This window comes from Zonotrichia albicollis, chromosome 18 (assembly GCF_047830755.1).
Source record: "Zonotrichia albicollis isolate bZonAlb1 chromosome 18, bZonAlb1.hap1, whole genome shotgun sequence".
NCBI classification, from domain to species: domain Eukaryota; kingdom Metazoa; phylum Chordata; class Aves; order Passeriformes; family Passerellidae; genus Zonotrichia; species Zonotrichia albicollis.
This window is the reverse complement of record NC_133836.1, coordinates 12,549,293-12,571,403: the sequence shown is the minus strand read 5'-3', so window position 1 is coordinate 12,571,403 and position 22,111 is coordinate 12,549,293. Positions and strand designations below refer to the sequence as shown.

At 55.6% G+C, this 22,111-nt stretch overlaps 1 protein-coding gene across 5 annotated transcripts in view; it reads left to right on the top strand.

Annotated features, from left to right (window-relative positions):
• The first annotated feature begins 1,557 nt into the window (after positions 1 to 1,557).
• The window catches only part of AP1B1 (adaptor related protein complex 1 subunit beta 1), a 30,855-nt gene continuing 10,301 nt past the window's right edge, over positions 1,558 to 22,111 (top strand). For 2 of the 5 annotated variants that reach the window (XM_074553998.1, XM_074553997.1), the window contains exons 1-11: positions 1,691 to 1,711; positions 7,860 to 7,922; positions 9,042 to 9,147; positions 12,321 to 12,456; positions 14,741 to 14,986; positions 16,918 to 17,108; positions 17,518 to 17,739; positions 18,721 to 18,841; positions 19,217 to 19,312; positions 20,471 to 20,586; positions 21,317 to 21,482. In XM_074553998.1, coding sequence (XP_074410099.1) covers positions 7,886 to 7,922; positions 9,042 to 9,147; positions 12,321 to 12,456; positions 14,741 to 14,986; positions 16,918 to 17,108; positions 17,518 to 17,739; positions 18,721 to 18,841; positions 19,217 to 19,312; positions 20,471 to 20,586; positions 21,317 to 21,482 — 1,437 coding nt within the window. In that variant the 5' untranslated portion in view covers positions 1,691 to 1,711; positions 7,860 to 7,885. Of the gene's footprint in view, positions 1,712 to 6,536; positions 6,749 to 7,859; positions 7,923 to 9,041; positions 9,148 to 9,590; positions 9,613 to 12,320; positions 12,457 to 14,740; positions 14,987 to 16,917; positions 17,109 to 17,517; positions 17,740 to 18,720; positions 18,842 to 19,216; positions 19,313 to 20,470; positions 20,587 to 21,316; positions 21,483 to 22,111 lie in introns of those variants that run through there. The other 3 variants (XM_074553999.1, XM_074554000.1, XM_074554001.1) reach the window with 3 other exon arrangements.

Sequence of the window (22,111 nt, the reverse complement as noted above, 5' to 3'; positions counted from 1 at the left end):
CAGCAACCAGGTCTATAGACATTGTCCCAGCCAATCAGCAGGCAGGAGCACTGATCCCAACCAATCAGCACACAGGTCCACAGATCCCAGCCAATCAGCACACAGGCCCACAGATCCCAGCCAATCAGCAGGCAGCTCCATGGCTCCCAGGATCAGCCCTGGTGTCCCCGCTGTCCCCTCAGTTGTCCCGTGTGTGTGCACGGTCCCACCCCGTCCCTTCTCCCCCAGGTCCAAGGAAGCAGGGCCTGGAGCAGCCAGGATGCACCAGGAGGGGCGCGAGGCTGAGCAGCCCCAGTGGGTGACACAGTGACACACCCCGGGAGTGTTGGGGACACGGGGACAGCAGGCACGGGCCACCCCAGAGCAGCTGTGCCCGCCCTGCTCCTGCTGCCAGCCCTGCTGACCCGCTCTGGCCATTGTCACCAGCCTGGGGCCGTGGGGACCCGCGGGTGGGGACAGGCGGGCCCTGAGGGTCCTTCCCACCCTGGGGACAGCCGGTTGAGCAAGGGGACACGGCCTGTGGAGGGGTGACCCTGTCCCCACACCCTGTGTCACCCCTGCTCCCGAGCCCTGCCTCCAAGCCCTTTTCCCTTTTTCCATCCCAAACCCTGGGGTGTCCCCTGTCCCCCTGTCCCCACATCTCTCTCCTCCATCCCATATTCCCATCCGGCGTCTCCATCTCCTGTCCTGTCTATATCCCTGTCCCTATCCACGTTCTCATCCCATGTCCCCATCCTCTATCCCCACCCCTGTTCCCATACCATGCCCCTATCTCCTGTCCCAATCTCTTTCCCTGTCCCTGTTCCCATTCCATGTCCCCGTCCCCAATCCCTAGCCCCCGTTCCCGTAGTCTATCCCCATCCCTGTCTCCATACCATGCCCCTGTCTCCTGTCCCCATTTTTTTCCCTATCCCTGTCCCCATCCCATGTCCCCATCCCCTATTCCCATTCCCTGTTTCCATCTCATGTCCTTAACCCCTATTCCCATCCCCATCCCATGTCCCCATCTCCTATCCCTATCCCCTGCTTGCATCCCATGTCCCTATCCCCTATCCCCATTCCCTGTCCCCCATCCCATGTCCCCATCCTCACCTCCTGTTCCCATTCCCTGTCCCCGTTCCCTATCCCCCATTCCCTCTCTCCCATCCCATCCCCATCTCTGTTCCCCATTCCCTCTCCCCCATCCCTATCCCTGCCCCATTCCCTCTCCCCTATCCCATCCCCATTCCCCCATTCCCTCTCCCCTATCCCCATTCCTGTTCTCCCATTCCCTCTCCCCTATCCCATCCCCGTTCCCCCATTCCCTCTCCCCTATCCCATCCCCATCTCTGTTCCCCCATTCCCTCTCCCCCATCCCTATCCCTGCCCCATTCCCTTTCCCCTATTCCATCCCCGTTCCCCCATTCCCTCTCCCCTATCCCATCCCAGTTCCCCCATTCCCTCTCCCCTATCCCATCCCATCCCGTTCCCCCATTCCCTCTCCCCTATCCCATCCCATCCCCGTTCCCCCATTCCCTCTCCCTTATCCCATCCCGTTCCCCCATTCCCTCTCCCGTATCCCCATCCCTGCCCATTCCCGTTCCCGCTCCCGTTTCCAGCCCCGCCCCTCCCGCCATGCCCCGCCCCTTTCCCCGCCCACCCGCGGAGGCCCCGCCCCGCCCCGGAAGCGCTCCCCGCTCCTCAGTTCCGGTGGCGGCGGCGGCGGCAGCAGGTACGGACCGGGCTGGGCCGGGCCGGGCAGGGCAGGGACCGACAGGGACTGACGGACCGGGCTGGGGCAGAGCCGGGCCCCGCAGCCGCTCCTGCCCCGGCCGCCTCCCCCGTGCGCGCCCGGGACAGGGCCCCTGCCGGGGCTCGGGCCGCGCCGCGTCCTTCTGGGCCCGGGGCCCTCCCGCCCCCCGGCCTGAGCCGTGCCCTGTGTGCCCCTCAGGGACCGGCGGTGTCCCCGCTGTGACTCCTGGCCCGGCCTGCGCCGAGCCCCGGGCCGTGTCCCCCTCCTCAGTCCGGGCCGTGTCCCGGGCTGTGTCCCCATGCTCCCCTCCCCTGTCCTGGGCTGTGTCCCCATGCTCCTCTCCTCACTCCGGGCTGTGTCCCCATGCTCCTCTCCTCAGTCCAGGCCGTGTCCCCCTCCCCTGCTCCGCTGGGGCCCACGGGGGTCTCCCCACCCCGCAGCCCCCCCCGGGCCGTGTCCCGCCTGTCCCCGCGTGTCCCCGTGTGGCAGCGCTGCCCTCCCGGCTCCGTCCCTCAGGGATCCCCCGGGATCCGCTCCCTTCTCTGGCACCGTGTCCTGGCCCGAGGGGCACCGTGCTGGGGACAGGACCCCCGGGAAGGGCTGGGGGACACCGGGTGAGCCCTTCACCCCCCAGGACATGGCACAGCCATAGGGAAAGGTGCATGGAATAAACCGGGCATGGAGCAGGCAGGGAGGCTGATATCCTGTGCTCGCTGCCTCCTCCAGGGAGATTTGGGGGGGAAAAGGCCCAAAGTGGATAAAAAGGAGCTGTGAGGCAGCTCCAGGCTGAGGGGGTCGTGTTGGGGGTGTTGCTGTTGTTGTTGCAGGTGTTGTGTGGGGTTCTGGCCCCTGTCAGGGTCCCATCCCCAGCAGCAGAGGGGGCTCAGTGGGGTTCTGTGTCTGCTCTCTCCTGGGGTGACAGAAAAGGGGACAAACCTTGGATGAGCAGTGGGATTGGTGTGCTTTGTGGCTCCCACACCCATTTGTGGGGTCACACTGCCAGGCTGAGCAGCCTTTGGCACCCCAAGGGACTTTCCAGACGTGTTGGGCCTTGCTTGGATGGAGCCAGGCTGGGAATTCCAAGTGTCCACCGTGCAGAACCTGGCTGTCCCAGGAGCAGAACGTCCCCTGGGCCACAGGAACCTGGTGCTGTGGCCAGGACAAGGCCCTTGGTGTCCCTGAGATGCTCAGCTGAGTTTGGGGGTGCCATCCCAGTTCAAGGTGATTGAAATCCCCCCAGCTCTCAGAGCTCTGGGCTCTGTGGCAGTGGGATCCTGGCAGGGGACACCTCAGCATTGTCCTTCTCCCTTGTTCCTTTATTTTATTCCCCTGATATTGGTTGTGATGGGATGTATTGCTTGCAGCTCATTTGCTGCTGCCACTGCTTTGGATCTGCCAAAGATTTTTTGGGTTTGCTTCGAGCACTTTGCTGATGGCACAGTGAGCTTGGCTCCTGCTCCTGAGTTATCCAGGTTATGCCTTGTTTGGTGGGGATGGAGCCTTTTGGAATGCCCATGGCTTGGTCAGTGACAGACTGGTGAGAGGATGGGGATGGTCCTGGTGGGATCCAGCAGAATCACAGCCCTGAGCTGCTGCAGCAAAAACTGGCTCCAGTTCGGGCAGACAGGGAGGAAATATCCTACAGGAATGTGTGTGGGGCTGCTGGGAGGGCTTGTGGAGGGATGGGAGCTGTGGGATGAGCACAGGGATGGGAGCTGTGGGATTTGGGATCTGAGGACAAGGATGGCAGCTGTGCCCGTGGCTGTAGGATGGGAAGCACTGCTGTGAGTGAGGAGGTAACTGGGACCAGCACAAGGCTCTGGAGCTGTTGGGTTGGGTATCCTCAGCCTCTGGCTCTCTTTCTGCACCCTGGGATGTTTCTCTCCCTTGCCTGTGGCAGCTCCTGGGTCTGTCCTTGGGGCAGGGATGTGCTCAGAGCTGTGTTGGTCTGGTTATTTTATTTTTAATTTTCGTTCATGAGTGTGATGGGACTGTTGGGGTGCATTTCTTGAGTTTTATTTGTTGTATTACCTGTATTACATGGTTGAGACAATGGGAAGATGGTAAAGTTTATGTTCAGCTGGTAGCAGCTCAATATTTCTTTGTTACGGAATACTTCAAAAACTTTTAGCTAAGTTTATAGATAATTGTTCTAGCTAATTACTAAAAGTACATGAATACTTGTTCACACAGTGTTTGCTTGTCTTCTTTCAATGGACAATACACAGTACATTATTAAGTTTAAACCTTCTACTGTCTTGCTAAGCATATTTATTTTCTTGTAGTCTTAAGGTCTGTCTAAGCCAAGCTTAAGGCTTAATCTATTGTTTCATGTCCTTGCTTGCTGTACTATTATAACATTTCTTCTTTCAGACTTCCTAACTACAACTTAGCTCTAAGGATTTTGTTCTTTCTGTTTCTGGGGCTGCTTTTACAGCTTTTTTGGAAGCTTTCTTACCTTTACTGGTTCCCACAGGGAGCCATCACCCTCTCACCCTGCCTGGCCTGTGCAGGGCCCTGGAGCTGCCCACACCAGCAGGGAGCAGTTATGTGATTCCCCACGGCTCCAGTTACCCATTAATGTTTTAGAGTATTCATTTCCCTAATTATGCCCCCTTGGCCCTCAGGTGCTGCATTTGCAGCTGGGCTGTTTGTTTGTGGGAGTTCCTTTCCCCACTAACCTCCAGCTGCCCCTCTGTTTTCCAGGGGAGCTCTTTCCTAGGGCCTTGTCTTTGGAGTTTCTTTTCCTTTCTGCTCTCCCTGGTGGCAGCAGCCTGTCCTTCCTTTCCTTTTTCCCCTTTTTCCCCTTCCTCCTTTTCCCCGTCCTCCTTTTCCCCTTCCTCCTTTTCCCCTTTCTCTTTTTCCCCTTTCTCCTTTTCCCCTTTCTCCTTTTCCCCCTTTTCCTTTCCCCCTTTCCCTTTCCCCCCTTTCCCCCTTTCCCCCCTTTTCCTTTCCCCCCTTTTCCTTTCCCCCCTTTTCCTTTCCCCCTTTCCCCCCTTTCCCTTTTCCCCCTTTCCCTTTTCCCCCTTTCCCCCTTTCCCCCCTTTCCCTTTCCCCCTTTCCCTTTTCCCCCTTTCCCTTTTCCCCCTTTCCCTTTTCCCCCTTTCCCTTTTCCCCCTTTCCCTTTTCCCCCTTTCCCTTTTCCCCCTTTCCCTTTTCCCCCTTTCCCTTTTCCCCCTTTCCCTTTCTCCCCTTCCCCCTTTCCCTTTTCCCCTTTCCCCCCTTTCCCTTTCCCCCTTTCCCTTTTCCCCCTTTCCCTTTCCTCCCTGGCTCAGCCTGGGCAGCTCAGAGCTCTGGCAGCCACAGAACTCCTGGGCTGGGCTGTCAGAGGGTCTAGGAGGGCCTGGGGGCTGTGGTGGGCAGGGATAAGCAGGGATTTGGGATGTCTTGGGCACAGGTTTAGGGCTGCATCCCAGCCCTGGCTCTGTGCTGGGGGAAGCTGAAAGTGAGCCCAGAGGAGGCCCCAGAGATGCTGCAAGGGCTGGAGCCAGGCTGGGAGAGCTGGGGGTGCTCACCTGGAGAGGAGAAGGCTCCAGGGAGAGCTCAGAGCCCCTGGCAGGGCCTGAAGGAGCTCCAGGAGAGCTGGAGAGGGACTGGGGACAAGGGATGGAGGGACAGCACACAGGGAATGGCTCCCAGTGCCAGAGGGCAGGGATGGATGGGATATTGGGAATGGGGAATTGTTCCCTGGCAGGGTGGGCAGGCCCTGGCACAGGGTGCCCACCCTGGATCCCTGGCAGTGCCCAAGGCCAGGCTGGGCATTGGGGCTGGAGCAGCCTGGGACAGTGGGAGGTGTCCCTGCCCATGGCAGGGGTGGGATGAGATGATCCCTTAAGGTCCCTTCCCACCCAGACCATCCCAAGGTGAAAGTCTCTGGTCAGCAGCATCTCAGCCTTCAAGGATGGAGGAATTATCCCAAACCAGGGTGCTGAAAGTAGCAGAATAAATGAGTTTTCCTGCACTTTCCATAAGAGGAATTGCTCAGTGTGGAAAGGAGCTGGGTGGGAATTGCTCAGTGGGGAAAGGAGCTGGATGGGGATTGCTCAGTGTGGAAAGGAGCTGGATGGGGATTGCTCAGTGGGGAAAGGAGCTGGATGAGGATTGCTCAGTGGGGAAAGGTCTGGATGGGGATTGCTCAGTGTGGAAAGGAGCTGGGTGGGAATTGCTCAGTGGGGAAAGGTCTGGATGGGGATTGCTCAGTGGGGAAAGGTCTGGATGGGGATTGCTCAGTGGGGAAAGGAGCTGGTTGGGGATTGCTCAGTGGGAAAAGGAGCTGGGTGAGGATTGCTGGAGCTGAGGGAGCAAACCTTCCCTCTGCATCCTCCAAGGCAGAGCCAGGCAGCAGCGCTGGCCCCTGCCCAAGGGCTGAGCTGTGGGAATTCACCTGCAGCTGGCAGCCAGCCCTGCCTTGTCACCCTGGCACAGCCTGGGGGACACACAGGGTGCAGGGTGCTGAGCACTGGTTTTTTGGGTCCCCTCATCACCCTCCTCCAGGCCCCAAAGTGCTTCCTGCCCTGGGGAGGGTTGTGTTGTGTGAGGAGCGAGGGCTGTGCCTTCATTCCCGAGCTGGAGGAGCCACTTTCCTTCTTGGGATTGCTGCGGGGCTTAAAGGGGTGGGGAAATGGGTGGTTGTCTCAGCCCCTGGAATCAGTGGGGTGTTTCAGTGGGGCTGGGGATGGGGAGAGCACAGGCTGTGCTTTCCCTGCCCCTGGGAGAGCAGGGAGCTGCAGGAAGCGGCCGGTGTGATTGATGGCTGCGAGCTGCCTGCACAAATCCCCTGCTCAGCTTCAAGTTTGCTTTCCAGGCACTTCTGCAGAGCAGGGCTGAGTGTGAGCCAGGTCCTGGAGTCGGAGGGACTGCAGTGAATCCTCTTTCTTCCCTCCCTTCCTTGCTGCCAGTGTGGCAGGACGGGATCTGCAGTGAGGTGCAGAGAGCTGCGGCGCAGCCCGGAGCTCCCGCTGTTCCCTGGAGAGCCATCGACTTAGAGGGATAAAAAAGGCTCTGAATCAATCCCAGGTAACTGAGGCAGGGAGGAGTGTCCTGGCTCACCGGGGGCAGGGCTGTGGGACTGTGGTGCCAGCCTTCCCCCTCTGGAATAGCACCAGGATGGTGCTGCCAGCCCCCAGAGCAGCCCCAAACCCACGCAAGCTCCTTCCCTCTCCCTCGCTGCCAAGCTGTGTGCTCTGCCCAGCCTGCTCAACCCCCAGATTTCATCCAGATTTTCCTTTTATCCCTGCTGGGGATGCCTCTCCAGCTTGGACAGGGAACAGAGGACACAGTTTCTCTGTGCTCCTGCTGCGTTTGGCTTTCAAGATGCTCATTTGCGTTTTAAACCCATCCGCAAGCTCTTTTTTTTTAATCTCTTTTTTTTTTTTTTAACTTGGCTTTGCTTCCTGTATTCCTGCCCCTCCAAAACAGCAAGGCCACTGCAGGCTTTCAAGGACAAGCCTCTGGTTCCTTCCCTGTTGAAGGAAAGATGGGAAAACCAGCCATAAAAGCCAAATCCGTGCTGACCTTTCTGAAGGGCTGCACATCTCCTTCCTCAGCCTGCCGAGCCCTAAATCGGCCCTAAACTGCCTGAATTATATAATGGAGCCTCAAGTGCTGGGCTGAAACCTCACAGCCTTGGAATTTAAAGCAAGCCTGCTGGAGCAGGGCTGGTTTGTGGGAGAGGCTCCCTTTGGTCTGGCAGATCTGTGCCCCTTGGCTGTGCTGTCCCTCTGAGCTGAGCCTCAGGTTTGGCTCAGTTCCTGTCCCCTGCCCTGAGCTGTTCCCTGGGTAGGTGAGAGGGAGGGCTGGCTGTGAGTTTTCCTTAGGAAAGCATTTTTTGGGTGAGGGGGGATCACTGAGCCCCTGCTGCCCAGCTCTGTGCAGGATGGGATGAGCAAAGTCAGGGCTGGAATCTTCAGTGGAATCATCCTCCTTGGAGAGCCCTGATTGATTCCCCATCATCACAGAGCTGTGAGGTGCTCACCCTCCCTTAGGGATTGAGCTCCTCCTTGTGACTCTTCCCATGGGATCCCAAACTCTTTCCCTCCCTTGCTTTCCCTTCCTGGAGCTCTCCCTAACAATCCCTGTTATCAGACAATGATCAGCCCTGACCCTCAGTGCTCTGCCTCTCCTCCAGGGCCGTGCTGCTGCCTGGAGACCACCATGACAGACTCCAAGTACTTCACCACCACCAAGAAAGGTAAGGCAAGGAGCAGGAATGTCACAATTCATCCCAAAATCACCAGCTGGTTCTCACTCCTGTATAACCCAGGTGGGGAGGGCTGGGAAGCTCCTGTGGCAGTGCTGTGGCTCACACCTCACCCTGCTCCTGGGTGCAGCTCCTGGGCTGCTGTGGGCTCAGGACACCTTGTCCCCAGCCCCCTGGGCCCAGCCAGGGCTGCTGGCAGCTGCTGATCGGCTTTAGCAGCTCAGGAGCTCCCCTGGGCCGCACTCAGGGCCTTAAGCACTCTCCAGAGCGAGGAATTAATGTGAGAGAAGCCATGTGGCATCTTCCTCCTCAGTCTGCCAGCCAGGAGGGAGTGAGGAGCTCAGCCTGGCTGCAGGAGATGCTGCCCTGGGCTGGGGGTGCTGCCACGGGCAGGAGGGATCTGGGAGCCTCATCTGGCCTTGAGGAGCAGTGCCCAGAATCCATCCTCATGGGGCTGGGGTAATCACCCCACAACCAAAACCACCCTCTGATAACCCCATGCAGTGCCTGTGGGGTGCTCCTGGCTCCTGCAGCATGTCCCATCCTTCCACAAGGATTCAGCAGGAGGTGAATGTTCCATTGCCATGGGTGAGAGCTGAGCCCCCAGAGCAGCCCCAGCCTCAGGGGGGTGTTTGGGAAATTAAATCTCTCTTTTCAGGGGTGGCAGAGAACCCTGTCACCCAGCAGAGGTGTGCTCAGCTTTGAATTATTTATATTTACTTCAGGCTTCTCAAATTAATTCTATAAATGGGTAAGACATTTATTTGCCAATTCAAGGAAACAGTTGATTTTTGGTTTTTTTTTTTTTTTTTTTTTCAAATTAAGCCGAATTAGGCTTTAAAATTAGTCTTCATATGAAAAATAGACTTCAAATTTAGTCTTGAAAAATTCTCTGGTCAAGTTTGGCAGCCAAATAATGACTTGTGACAGATCAGTAGGAAATGAGTTGAGATAATATTATTGTGAAATCTTGAGCCAGCTTTAGAATTAATCACTTTCCAACTTTTCAGTTATGAGAGGTTATGTATATCTTACTTGCCAAATAAACTGAATTATAGTCTTTGACATTTTCCACTAAGCCCTGAGCTGCCACTTCTCCCATTTCTCCAGGGGAGATATTTGAGCTGAAGGCTGAGCTGAACAGTGACAAGAAGGAGAAGAAGAAGGAGGCTGTGAAGAAGGTGATCGCCTCCATGACTGTGGGCAAGGACGTCAGGTGTGTGCTGGGAATGGAGCCTGGAGTATCCTGAGTGGGAAGGGACCCCCAGGATCATCCAGGGCAGCTCCAAAACCCCACCCTGTCCATCCCTGGCAGCGCTGCCCAAAGGCTCCTGGAGCTCTGGCAGCCTCGGGGCCATGCCCATTCCCTGGGCAGTGCCAGCACCCTCTGGTGCTGAGGGAAATTCCTCATGATCTTCCCATTGGAGCTGGGAACTGAAGAGTGTGTTAGGAACCAGGATATTGCCAAAGCACTCAGTGAAAAGGCCTGGTGGGCTTTAGAGGGAGTTCAGGCTTCTGGGAGAAGAACCTTTCCCTGAAATTTACCCTAAACCTCTCCTTCATGCTGTTCTCCCATGTTCTCAAGCCAAACCCAGCTGGTTTTGGGTTCCCTGTTTCCCCCTGTTGCTTCCAGTGGGGTTTCCATGCTGCTTTTCACCCAGGATGTGGGCAAGGACGTCAGGTGTGTGCTGGGCCTGCACCTGGAATATCCTGAGTGGGAAGGGACCCCCAGGATCATCCAGGGCAGCTCCAAAACCCCATCCTGGGCATCTCTGGCAGCCTCGGGGCTGTGCCCATTCCCTGGGCAGTGCCAGCACCCTCTGGGGGAAGAACCTTGCCCTGAAATTTACCCTAAACCTCTCCTTCATGCTGTTCTCCCATGTGCCCAAGCCAAACCCAGCTGGTTTTGGGTTCCCTGTTTCCCCCTGTTGCTTCCAGAGGGGTTTCCATGCTGCTTTTCCCTCAGGCACACCCTGGCTGCAGCTCTGCCTCCTGGAGTGCAGGTTGTGGCCACGTGGCCACCTGGCAGGTGGGGGCTCTCCTGGCTTTTGTTGTAATCTGGCTAAAAGAGGATTGGTCTGGCTGCCAGATCAGTTTGTTGGGATTATTCCCACTTCCTTTGTGTGTTGCTAAAAACAAGCAGGACCCCCTTTGGAGGTTTGTGGCAGTGCCTGGATGCTGATAAACCCTTTACAGCCTCTCCAGTCCAAAAGGTCAGGCAGCTGCTGCTGTTCCTGCTTCCTTTTCCATCTGGCTGAGCTGAGCTGCACGTGGCTCCTTCCGTGCCTTGTCCTGCACAGACCTGTCCCAGCACAGGCAGCATCAGCAATTTGATTTTCATGGTGCATTTGAGAGTAAATGGAGGGAAAACACATCAGGGTTTGGAGAACTGGGGCATCCCTGGCTCCCAGAGCAGCAGCAGCAGCAGCAGCAGGGAGTGTCCATCTTGAGACCACTGTGGAAATCACATGGAAATGGCAGGAGCTTCCAGGGCTTGAAGGGGCTTAAAAAAGGAGGGAGAGCAGTTTTTTGCATGGAAAATAGTGACAGAACAAAGGAGAATGGCTTTAAGCTAAAGGGGATTTAGATGGGATATTGGGAATTGGGAATTGTTCCCTGGCAGGGTGGGCAGGCCCTGGCACAGGGTGCCCATCCTGGATCCCTGGCAGTGCCCAAGGCCAGGCTGGACTTGCACCCTGGGACAGTGGAAGGTGTCCCTGCCTGTGGTAGGGGGTAGAACCTGATAAATTTAGAGATTCCATGATTCCCAAGCCATTCCATGATCCTGTGGCTGTGTCAGCCCATTCTTTTCCCTGCTGCAGGGAGCAGTTTGCTGAGCTCACTGCTCCCCAGGAGGTGCCAGCAAAGCCTGGTTTAACCCGGGGTGAGACCAGCCCAGGTGGGCAGCAGCTTTGCAAAACCCAATTCCCTGGATTTAGGGGAGCCTTGGGTTTGATCCTGGCTGGCTTGTGGAGGTGGAGAAGCTTCCAAGAGCCTTGGGACATCTGTCAGGGTGGAATAACCCCTGGGATCTTGATTGCCTCCCCTGGGGTGGTTTAATTGTGTAGTTGGTCTGTCTCTGAATGAAGCAGCATCTCTGGTACCCCGTGTTGGGCAGCCCCAGCCCTGTGCAGGCAGATCCCACCGCATTCCCCTCCATCCCAGCAGAGTCTCCTGGTGCTCCAGACTCACCCAGGGGAGGGGGCTCTTCCTTTGGGCACCATCCTGTGATGATGCGTGAAGTCCTGGGATATCCTGGGTTGGAAGGGATCCACAAGAGTCATCCAGGGCAGCTCCTGGCCCTGCACAGACACCCCAACAACCCCACCCTGTGCCTCAGGGAATTGTGCAGCACCTTCTCCTGGGGCAGTGCATGTGCCCTGGAGTGGGAATGCAGCAGAGCCATGTGGGAAAGCTCAGGTTTGGTCCATCAAGGGCTGGTTTTGATACAGACCTGTGACAGTGTTCACAGGGGTCTGAGGATGAGGGAAGAGACGAGGATCTGACTCCATGTTTCAGAAGGCTTGATTTATTATTTATGATATATATTATATTAAAACTCTACTAAAAGAATAGAAGAAAGGATTTCATCAGAAGGCTGGCTAAGAATAGAAAAAGAAGGAATGAATAACAAAAGCTTCTGTCTCAGACAGAGAGTCCAAGCCAGCTGACTGTGATTGGCCATTAATTAGAAACAAGCACATGAGACCAATCCCAGATGCACCTGTTGCATTCCACAGCAGCAGATAATCAATGTTTACATTTTGTTCCTGAGGCTTCTCAGCTTCTCAGGAGGAAAAATCCTAAGGAAAGGATTTTTCATAAAAGATGTCTGTGACACCAGACCCATTAAAAAGATCCACTGGGGATGGGCATTTCAGCCATGTGTGCTGCAGGGTGGGCTCAGGTCATGGAATCATAGAATCATGGAATGGTTTGCATGGGAAAAGGTCCTCCAACCCCCTGCCATGGCAGGGACACCTCCCACTGTCCCAGGGTGTCCCAGCTTCAGTGTCCAGCCTGGCCTTGGGCACTGCCAGGGATCCAGGATGGGCACCCTGTGCCAGGGCCTGCCCACCCTGCCAGGGAACAATTCCCAATTCCCAATATCCCATCCATCCCTGCCCTCTGGCACTGGGAGCCATTCCCTGTGTGCTGTCCCTCCATCCCTTGTCCCCAGTCCCTCTCCAGCTCTCCTGGAGCCCCTTCAGGCCCTGCCAGGGGCTCTGAGCTCTCCCTGGAGCCTTCTCCTCTCCAGATGAGCACCCTCAGTGTTCCCTCCCAGGAGGGAGCTGGGTTCTCCTGGCTCTGGGAGCAGCTTTTCCATGGGAAGGGGATCCATGGGCAGCCTGGCCATGTCCTGCCTTCACTGAGCTCTCTGTGTTGCAGCGCTCTCTTCCCGGACGTGGTGAACTGCATGCAGACAGACAACCTGGAGCTGAAGAAGCTGGTCTACCTCTACCTGATGAACTATGCCAAGAGCCAGCCAGACATGGCCATCATGGCTGTGAACACCTTTGTGAAGGTGAGGGGACAGGGCTCTGTGTCATGGGGCCACAGGGGCACCAGGTGCCAGCTCACCACACCAGGCTGCAAATCAGGGAGTGTGGGCAGCTTTCCAAAGCCTCTCCCTTCCTGAGGAGGGGCTCTGCAAGCTCTAGAAAACAGATTGAATTTGTCCAGTAATGCAGAAAGTCGGTTTTTGGCAGCTGTGCCACTCTCCCTGTGAGGGGTGTGGGCAGCTCCCGTGATCGAGTGCTGTCATGTGAATTTATGGGCTGAGAAATCCCTCGTGATCTTCCCGTTGGAGCTGGGAACTGAGGAGTGTGTTAAGAACCAGGATATTGCCAAAGCACTCAGTGAAAAGGCCCGGTGGGCTTTAGAGGGAGTTCAAGCTTTTTAGGGAGGGTAAACCCCTCATAACAATCCCAATATGCATTTCCAGCTTCAGGTTGGTTCAGGATCCTGGTGTAAGTGATGAGGACATGGGATTCCTGAATGGATTGAGGAGCTGTGGGAGTGAGGATTGATGGTGTTGGAACTCAGTGGGTGCAGGACAAGAGAGAAACTTCTCTTGGGTGACTTATTCTCAAGAGCAGAACATGAAAACCTCGGGATTTGAACCCAAATCCTCCTGGAGGACCCGAACCCCCCTGGAGATAGCTGAGCCCAGGATATCCTGTGGCATCCACATTCTCTCAAAAAATCCCTTCACCCAGGTTTTTCTCCTGGAAAGGTGAAAGGCAGTGAGAGAGGCCTCAGAGAAAAGTGAGAACAATTCTTATCTCATTTGCTTATCCTGTGTTGTGCTGGTGTGGAATGTGTTTGGAGATTGCTAACCCATAAGGGATTGTTCCATTGGATTCTGCTGTGAGTTGTTTTCACTCTTTGGCCAATCAGGGCCAAGCTGTGTCAGACTCTGGAAAGAGTCAGGAGTTTTCATTATTATCTTTTTAGCATTAAGTGTCTTTTCTGTATTCTGTAACATAGTATACTATTCTTTAATATAATATAGTATCATAAAGTAATAAATTAGTCTTCATGGAGTCAGATGCATCATTCCTTCCTTTGTCAGGGCTCCTTAATTACAATAGTAAATTATTGTAAATTATTGTAAAATTATTACAATATCCACCCTCCCCTGTGGGTGTGTGCTCTGTGTTAATGGAGTGACAAAACTATCTTTTGTCTCTTTAATAGGAAAGAGGTCTAGAAATTTCTCTCTGATTAAGTGAAAAGACACCTCATAAGACTTAAGAGACTTCACCTCAAACTTATAGATAATTAGATAAAGTCTTGCTTAGACAATTAACTAGAAAAAGGAGTGAACAAAGAAACTAATAGTTTTTGTAAAGTGTTTTACTAAGAGCAAAAACGTCTGGCACTTAGCTCAGTTTTTCTGTTTGTTCTTTTGCTTTTTATTAAACTTCTTTGTTTCTAACACTGCAACAACAGGAGCCATCCTGCTGATTATTGTGCCTCCAGAAGTAGCTGAGCTATCTTGGGTTATTGGAATAATTACCAATATAGCCAGGTGGGATGTGCCTGAGCTTGTCTGGCCCTTGGTGCTGAACCAAACAGCGGCACTGTGGTGTTTGACCCCACAGACACTTTTGGCTGTGGGTGTGTGGTGTTTCACCCACAGACACTTCTGGCTGGTGGGTGTGTGGTGTTTCACCCCAGAGACACTTTTGGCTGTGAGTGTGTGGTGTTTCACCCCACAGACACTTTTGCCTGTCTGGGTGCTGCACTGGGCCTGTGGGGACAAGGCCAGGCCTGCAGGAGCTCTGGTGGTGCTGGGATGGAGCTTCCCCCCATACCAGGGGCTGCTCCTCAGGTTTCTCTCTGTGGAGAAGCTTTAAGGCGATGGTGAAGGAAAGGAGTTGGTTCTGATGGAGGGTTTGGATGCAGAGCTTTATTCTGGCCCACAGGCCTCTGAATGCAGCACCAGCTCCAACAGAACTCCCTGAGCCCGTGGTTGCTGCTCCTTTAACCCCGGGGAGAGGGGCAGGGAAGGGGCAGGGAGCCACCAAGCAGGGACAGGAGGGGAGGGACAAAGGGACAAAGGACGCCTGGATGGCCCAGTGCCCCCCAGGGGTAGAGGGCATCCTGTGAAACTGCAAATCACTTCTGAAATGCCAGGATTGATGGACAGTGCTGGGTGTGGAAAGGAGAGGTGACTGACACACCTGGCAGGGAATTATCAGGGAGGGATCCGAGGTTCTGAAATCACACCACAACACTGGGTGTGTTCCAGGCCTCCTAGAGCTCATTATCCCTATCTCAGAGCTCCTCTGCCTCCCCTGCAGGACTGTGAGGACCCGAACCCGCTGATCCGGGCGCTGGCCGTGCGCACCATGGGCTGCATCCGCGTGGACAAGATCACCGAGTACCTGTGCGAGCCCCTGCGCAAGTGCCTCAAGGACGAGGACCCCTACGTGCGCAAGACGGCTGCCGTCTGCGTGGCCAAGCTGCACGACATCAACGCCCAGCTGGTGGAGGACCAGGGCTTCCTGGACACCCTCAAGGATCTCATCTCAGACTCCAACCCCATGGTGATTGGGTGTTGCCTTCTCTGCCTCCTCTTTGCCCAAATGGCTGGCGCTGCTGTCCCATGGCGTTCGTGTCCAGCTCCTGTAGCAGCGTGCAGATACAGTGATGAGATGGTGTGCAGGGAGGCCACAGCCGATGGCAGGAGAAGCAAACGAGAAAATTCTTGCCTTTTTCTCACCTTTCTTGCCTTTTTTCTTGCCTTTTTTTACCTTTTTTCTTGCCTGTTTTTTGCCTTTTTTCTTGCCTTTTTCAACCTTTTTTCTTGCCTTTTTCAACCTTTTTTCTTGCTTTTTTTAACCTTTTTTCTTGCCTTTTTCAACCTTTTTTCTCTCCTTTTTTCCTGCCTTCCTTGCCTTTCTTCCTTGCCTTTCTTCTTGCCTTTTTTCTCACCTTTCTTGCCTTTTTTCTTGCCCTTTTTTACCTTTTTTCTTGCCTTTTTAAACCTTTTTTCTTGCCTTTTTTTTACCTTTTTTCTCTCCTTTTTTCCTGCCTTCCTTGCCTTTCTTCCTTGCCTTTCTTCCTTGCCTTTCTTCTTGCCTTTTTTCTCACCTTTCTTGCCTTTTTTCTCGCCTTTTTTTACCTTTTTTCTTGCCTGTTTTTTGCCTTTTTCTTGCCTGTTTTTTAACCTTTTTTCTTGCCTTTTTCAACCTTTTTTCTTGCCTTTTTTAACCTTTTTTCTTGCCTTTTTTTTACCTTTTTTCTCTCCTTTTTTTTACCTTTTTTCTCTCCTTTTTTCCTGCCTTCCTTGCCTTTCTTCTTGCCTTTTTTCTCACCTTTCTTGCCTTTTTTCTTGCCTTTTTTAACCTTTTTTCCTTGCCTGTTTTTTACCTTTTTTCTTGCCTTTTTTAACCTTTTTTCTTGCCTTTTTCAACCTTTTTTCTTGCCTTTTTTACCTTTTTTCTTGCCTTTTTTACCTTTTTTCTTGCCTTTTTTTTACCTTTTTTCTCTCCTTTTTTCCTGCCTTCCTTGCCTTTCTTCCTTGCCTTTCTTCCTTGCCTTTCTTCCTTGCCTTTTTTCTTGCCTCCTTTCTTGCTTTTCATCTTGCCTTTTTTTTTTTTTAAAAAACTCCTAAATTTTTTAAAAATCTCTTCACTGTTTAGCACGAGAGTCCATTTTATTTCCCCCACCCCATGCCAGGGGAGGGGGACAGGAGGAAGAGGCCCAGGAGCCCAAGCAGAGCCCCAGAGAGCAGCCCCGGGGCTGGGGGTTCATCAGGTGTCCCATGGGAGGAGTCTTAGGATCAGATTACAGGAAAACCCCACAAACTCCTTTCCTGCCAGATTTTCTTTTTTGGTGTTAACAAACCACTTTTGGGGAGTTTTTGCTTCTCAGGGCTGCAGGCTGTGTTCCCTGCCCCATAACCCCGTGTCCTGGACAGAGGGTTTCTCCCATCCCTTGGCTATGTGTTATTCCTCTGTTCCCAGTGGGAAGGAGGCTGCCTCAGGTGGCTCACAATAGAGATAAGCTGCTGCTTGGTTCTGATACCACAGAACCAGTGGCTTTTGCCTCTGGTTTTCCTGGCAGCTGTGCTTTGGCTTCCCTCCCTTTCCCTGGGCCTGGGGAAATTTAAAACCACCTTTCCCCAGGGTTTCTCTTCCCACAGCCTTTCCTGCTTTTCCAGTCTTACCCTGGGTGTAGTGTTGAGGCCAGGGGCTGTGTGGAAAGCTCTGGGGCTCCTCAGAGCTGCCTGGGGAAGGGGAGTGGGCAGAAAGCCAAGGCTGGCTCCGTGGAACACGTGGGAGCCGCTGGAGATGCGGCGTGGGCGGTGGGAGTGTGTGGTGGGGATGGCTCATCCGTCCCCCTCAGAGCTGCTGTGAGGAGGGAGAAGCTGGAGCCCAGATGTAGGTGGGATGTGAGGGGTTGTGGTGAGGAGGCAGCTCGTCCCCTCACACCACATTTGGTGTCACCGATCCGTGTGCTGTCCCCTTGGCAGGTGGTGGCCAACGCGGTGGCGGCGCTGTCGGAAATCGCGGAGTCCCATCCCAGCAGCAACCTCCTGGACCTCAACCCCCAGTCCATCAACAAGCTGCTCACAGCCCTCAACGAGTGCACTGAGTGGGGCCAGATCTTCATCCTGGACTGCCTGGCAAACTACATGCCCAAGGATGACCGGGAAGCACAGAGGTGAGGGGACAGGCAGGGCTTGGCACTGCCCCTTCTCCTCTGAGCAGAGTCTTCATCCTCCTGACCCTGCTGCAGGAGGTGGGACAGCAGGCATCTGCTGCACCTGTGCCTTGGGCATGGCCATCTGGAGCCTGCCCTGGTCCTGTACTGAGCCCTGGCACTGGGATTGTGCTCCTTGAGCTGCTTAAAATGTGGCACCAGGGAGCCCCGAAACGGGGTCACTGCCAGAGGGTTCTGCAGGGCCTGGGGAATAACCTTCACTGGGGCACTCAGGAGCCAGCTCAGCCTCTTTGGGAAGGTCCCAAGTGGCACTCAGCTTTCCTGCAAGTCCTTCCTCCATGCTGGCAGGAGTTTTTCAGCAGGAGGAAGGGCTGGGATCATTTCCTCTCCCTCCTCCTCGCCCCGGCAGCATCTGCGAGCGGGTGACACCGCGGCTGTCCCACGCCAACTCTGCCGTGGTGCTGTCGGCTGTCAAGGTGCTGATGAAGTTCATGGAGATGCTGTCCAAGGACCTGGATTATTATGGCACTCTCCTGAAGAAGCTGGCCCCACCACTGGTCACTCTGCTGTCTGCAGAGCCCGAGCTGCAGTACGTGGCCCTCCGCAACATCAACCTCATCGTGCAGAAGAGGTGGGTGTGCAGGTGTCCCCTCTCAGCCACAGGAGCTTCAATCCCTCTGTCTGCAGCAGTGTCACACACATCCTGTCGGGTGATTTCACGGAGAGTTACGGAATTGTGGAATGGTTTGGTTGGGAGGGATCTTAAAGCTCATCTCATCCCGTCCCCTGCCATGGACACCCTCCTCTAGAGCATGTTGCTCCAAGGCCTGTCCAGCCTGGCCCTGAGTCAGTCAAGTGAGGGAATGAACAGGGAGCTAAGCTGGGCTCTTCAGTTTAATGTATCCTTTAATTTCATTTATTCTTTATTTGGGGCAGCAAAGGATGGCAAAGCCAAAAGCTGTGAGACTTTGGAGTAGTCCCTCCGTGTCTAGGGAGGGATTTTTGTGCTGCCAGCTGCTTTCTCCACAGTTGTCCTCTTTGAACAAGTGCTCAGAGTCCTTTTGTCCCTTTGCTGATCTAAAATCCTGGAGGTGGCTGAGGCCCCACACGTGTGCCTGGAGCAGGAGTGGCAGCTGGAGAGCCCCAGCCCAGTCAGATGATTTGTTCTCCTCCCAGTCAGCGCCGTGGTCGTCTCTTAAAAATAGCAGCAATTTCTGGGAGAAGTGGAAAGCAATTAGTGTCCCTGGGAGTGGGAATGTGGAAGGCAGCTTGGAGCTGGATCTGGCCTAGCTCTTTCCCAGCTTAGAGAGAGGGTGAGCTGGTGAGAAAGGTCCAGCCTAGCCCTGGGGTCTGGATTTGTGTCCCTGCTCCCACTAAAATGTGCCTCCAGCCTTGGCAGGACAAACGTCCCCCGTTGCCTCACGTCTGGCCCGTGTTTGTGACAAGGTTGTGCTCTGTCCCCTGTGTGCCAGCAAAGGGGAGCCAGGGGACAGAATCCTGGGGGATAACCACAATGACTTGGATTCCTTGGCATTGAATAGGCCCCCAAAACCTTGGGACTGGGGTGGGAGTGAGTGCCTGTCCCCCCTAACGCTGCCTCTCGTTGCCCCAGGCCCGAGATCCTGAAGCACGAGATGAAGGTATTCTTTGTCAAGTACAACGACCCCATCTACGTCAAACTGGAGAAACTGGACATCATGATCCGCCTGGCCTCCCAGGCCAACATAGCCCAGGTCAGGAGTGGGGCTGGGACACCCAGGGCCACCCCAGGGCCACCCCAGCTCTGCTGGGAGCAGCTGTCCCACCCCAGTGCCACCCCAGTTCTGCTGGGAGCAGCTGTGCCACCCTGGGGCTCGTGCTGGGTCACTGCCCTGCCCTCCTGGTGGCTGTGTCTGCTGCCAGGCTGTCACTGTGCTGTGCCCCTCTCTCCTGGTGGCTCTGCCAGGCTGGCACTGTGCTGTGTCTCTGTCTCCTGGTGGCTGTGCCTACTGCCAGGCTGTCACTGTGCTGTGCCCCTCTCTCCTGGTGGCTCTGCCAGGCTGTCACTGTGCTGTGCCCCTCTCTCCCGGTGGCTGTGCCAGCCCCTCACTGTGCTGTGCCCCCCTCAGGTGCTGGCAGAGCTGAAGGAATATGCCACGGAGGTGGATGTGGATTTTGTCAGGAAGGCAGTGAGAGCCATCGGCCGCTGTGCCATCAAGGTGGAGGTGAGGGCTGGGACATGGTGGGGCCTTGTGGCACCTGTGGGTGGGCAGGGTGGCACTTTCCAGCACATGGTGGCCGTCTCATCCCAGGAATTTGCAAGTTGGAGCCTTCCCAGGCATGGGGATGAACCATGGTTGTTCCACAGGGATCATTGGGGTGCCAGGAGGTTCTTCCATCCCCTTATCCTTTGCAACTGGAGCTGCTTTAGGATCCCTGCCTAGAACAGGGCCGGGAATGCAGTGGGTGATACCAGGGACTTGTTGGGGATCAGAGTGGGACTGGGAGGGAGCTGATCCCTCCCTGAGGGGCTGGGAGGGAACTGATCCCTTCCTGAGGGACTGGGAGGGAGCTGATCCCTTCCTGGGGGACTGGGAGGGAACTGATCCCTGCCTGAGGGGCTGGGAGGGAACTGATCCCTCCCTGAGGGGCTGGGAGGGAACTGATCCCTTCCCAGGATGCTGGGGCTGAGCTGATCCCTTCCTGAGGGGCTGGGAGGGAGCTGATCCCTTCCTGAGGGGCTGGGAGGGAACTGATCCCTTCCTGAAGGGGTGGGAGGGAGCTGATCCCTTCCTGGGGGGCTGGGAGGGAGCTGATCCCTTCCTGGGGGCTGGGAGGGAACTGATCCCTTTCCAGGTTGCTGGGGGTGAGCTGATCCCTTCCTGAGGGGCTGGGAAGGTCCCAGTCATTTTGCAAGAGGCTGGAAGGAACCAATCCCTTCCAGAGGGGCTGGGAGGGAATCCATCCCTTCCAGAGGGGCTGGGAGGGAATCCATCCCTTCCAGAGGGGCTGGGAGGGAATCCATCCCTTCCAGAGGGGCTGGGAGGGAATCCATCCCTTCCAGAGGGGCTGGGAGGGAATCCATCCCTTCCTGAGGGGCTGCTCAGAGGCTTTGCTTCCCTGTGGGGATAATTTTCCAAAGGGGATTGTTAAAAACCTCCCTGGAAAGGTGGCTCTGCATGGCTGGAACCCTTCCCATGGGGAGAGAGGAGCCTGTGGGGATGTGCAGAGAGGATGAGGAGGAGGCACACCGGGATGTGAAGGGCAGACCACACTCAGTGTCCCCCGTTGTGCTGTGGGTTGGATTTGGGCGGGGATAGGAGGCAGTGGCAGGTTTGGGGTGGGAGGGGGGCTGTCCCTGTGTGACCCAGTCCCTCTGGCAGCAATCTGCAGAGCGCTGTGTGAGCACCCTGCTGGACCTCATCCAGACCAAGGTGAACTACGTGGTGCAGGAGGCCATCGTGGTCATCAAGGACATCTTCCGCAAGTACCCCAACAAGTGCGTGGGGCTCCCTGGGCTGTGCCTTCCCCGGGGTGCTCCTGCTCCTACCTGAGCTCTTCCCTCCCCTCTGTGCTTGGGGGGCCACAGACTTGGTGGGATGAAGCCCCCAGAGCCTCCCCACAGCACAGGTGGCTTTGGGTTTGTTTTGTCCCCAGCCCCAGGATGGTGGCAGTGCCAGATGCAGGCACTGAAATGGAGAGGAGCTGCCAGGGATGTGCAGGTCCCTTGTGTCAGCAGAAAGTGTCCCTGGCTCTCAGTCCAGCTCCTGGTGCTGGAACAAGGGCAGCAGGAGGAGAGGAGAGGGGAGGGAATGTTCCAGCTGAGCCAGGATGAATAGGCAACTCTGTAATCAGGAAGCTGGGCACTAATAGTGGTAATAAATACTAATGAACTGAATTGGTAACGAGCAGGGCTCTGCAGGAGTAGCCCTTGGCTCCAGGCTCGTTCAGGAGCAGGGAATGTGCTGTGGGATCAGTGAGGGCACTGCCCATGGGGTGAGGGGCCAGCCCCAGGCAGGTGGGACGTGGTTTGGAGTTTGGGTGGATCAGGATTTGGGGTGAGGGGCCAGCCCCAGGCAGGTGGGACATGGTTTGGAGTTTGGGTGGATCAGGATTTGGGGTGAGGGGCCAGCCCCAGGCAGGGTGGGACGTGGTTTGGAGTTTGGGTGGATCAGGATTCGTGTCTCCTGCTCTGGCTGAGCTTGTCCTGCTCTCCTCCCCTCGGGAAGGTACGAGAGCGTGATTGCCACGCTCTGTGAGAACCTGGACTCCCTGGACGAGCCCGAGGCCAGGGCTGCCATGATCTGGATCGTGGGCGAATACGCCGAGCGCATCGACAACGCCGACGAGCTGCTGGAGAGCTTCCTGGAGGGCTTCCATGATGAGAGCACCCAGGTGTGCCAGGGACCTCGGGGTGGCACTGGGACAGAGCTCCCAGGTGGATCAGGGCAGTTTGCTCTGAAGGGATTGTTCATGCAGGTGCTTGGGGCAGGTTTGGGTTAGGATGTGGAGTAACCTGGCCGAGTGGAAGGTGTTCCTGCCCATGGCAAGAGGGGGAATGAGTTGGGATTTGAGGTCCCTTGCAGCCCAAGCTGTTCCGTGGTTCTGTGAAAGGCCACCGTGGTGTTGTCCCAAGTGCCTTCCCTGCTCCATGGTTGGGAGGCACCAGGCAGGGGCCTGGTAATGCCACTGTGCCAGCACAGATCCCTGTGGAGCTGGAAAAGGAGCAGAGGGAGCAGTGCCTGCCCTGTCTCCCAGGGCAACTGAGGCCAGTGGGTTTGCCTGTGGAGTTCTGGAGGGTTTCCAACTCTGGAAAACTCTGCAAAACACCCTGTAACCAAGTGACAGTGAACAGGGCAAAGTCTACAAATGCTGAGTAGCAAAGGCAGAGATCCAGGCTCCCTGAGAGGCTGGGAGGGGAATTCCTGCTGCTTATCCATGTGGAAGTGAAAGGATGCTCTGGCCTGTGCCCTGTGGGGCCATGTAAGCTGCTGCCAAGATCCTGCCCCATGGTTTTGGGGTCA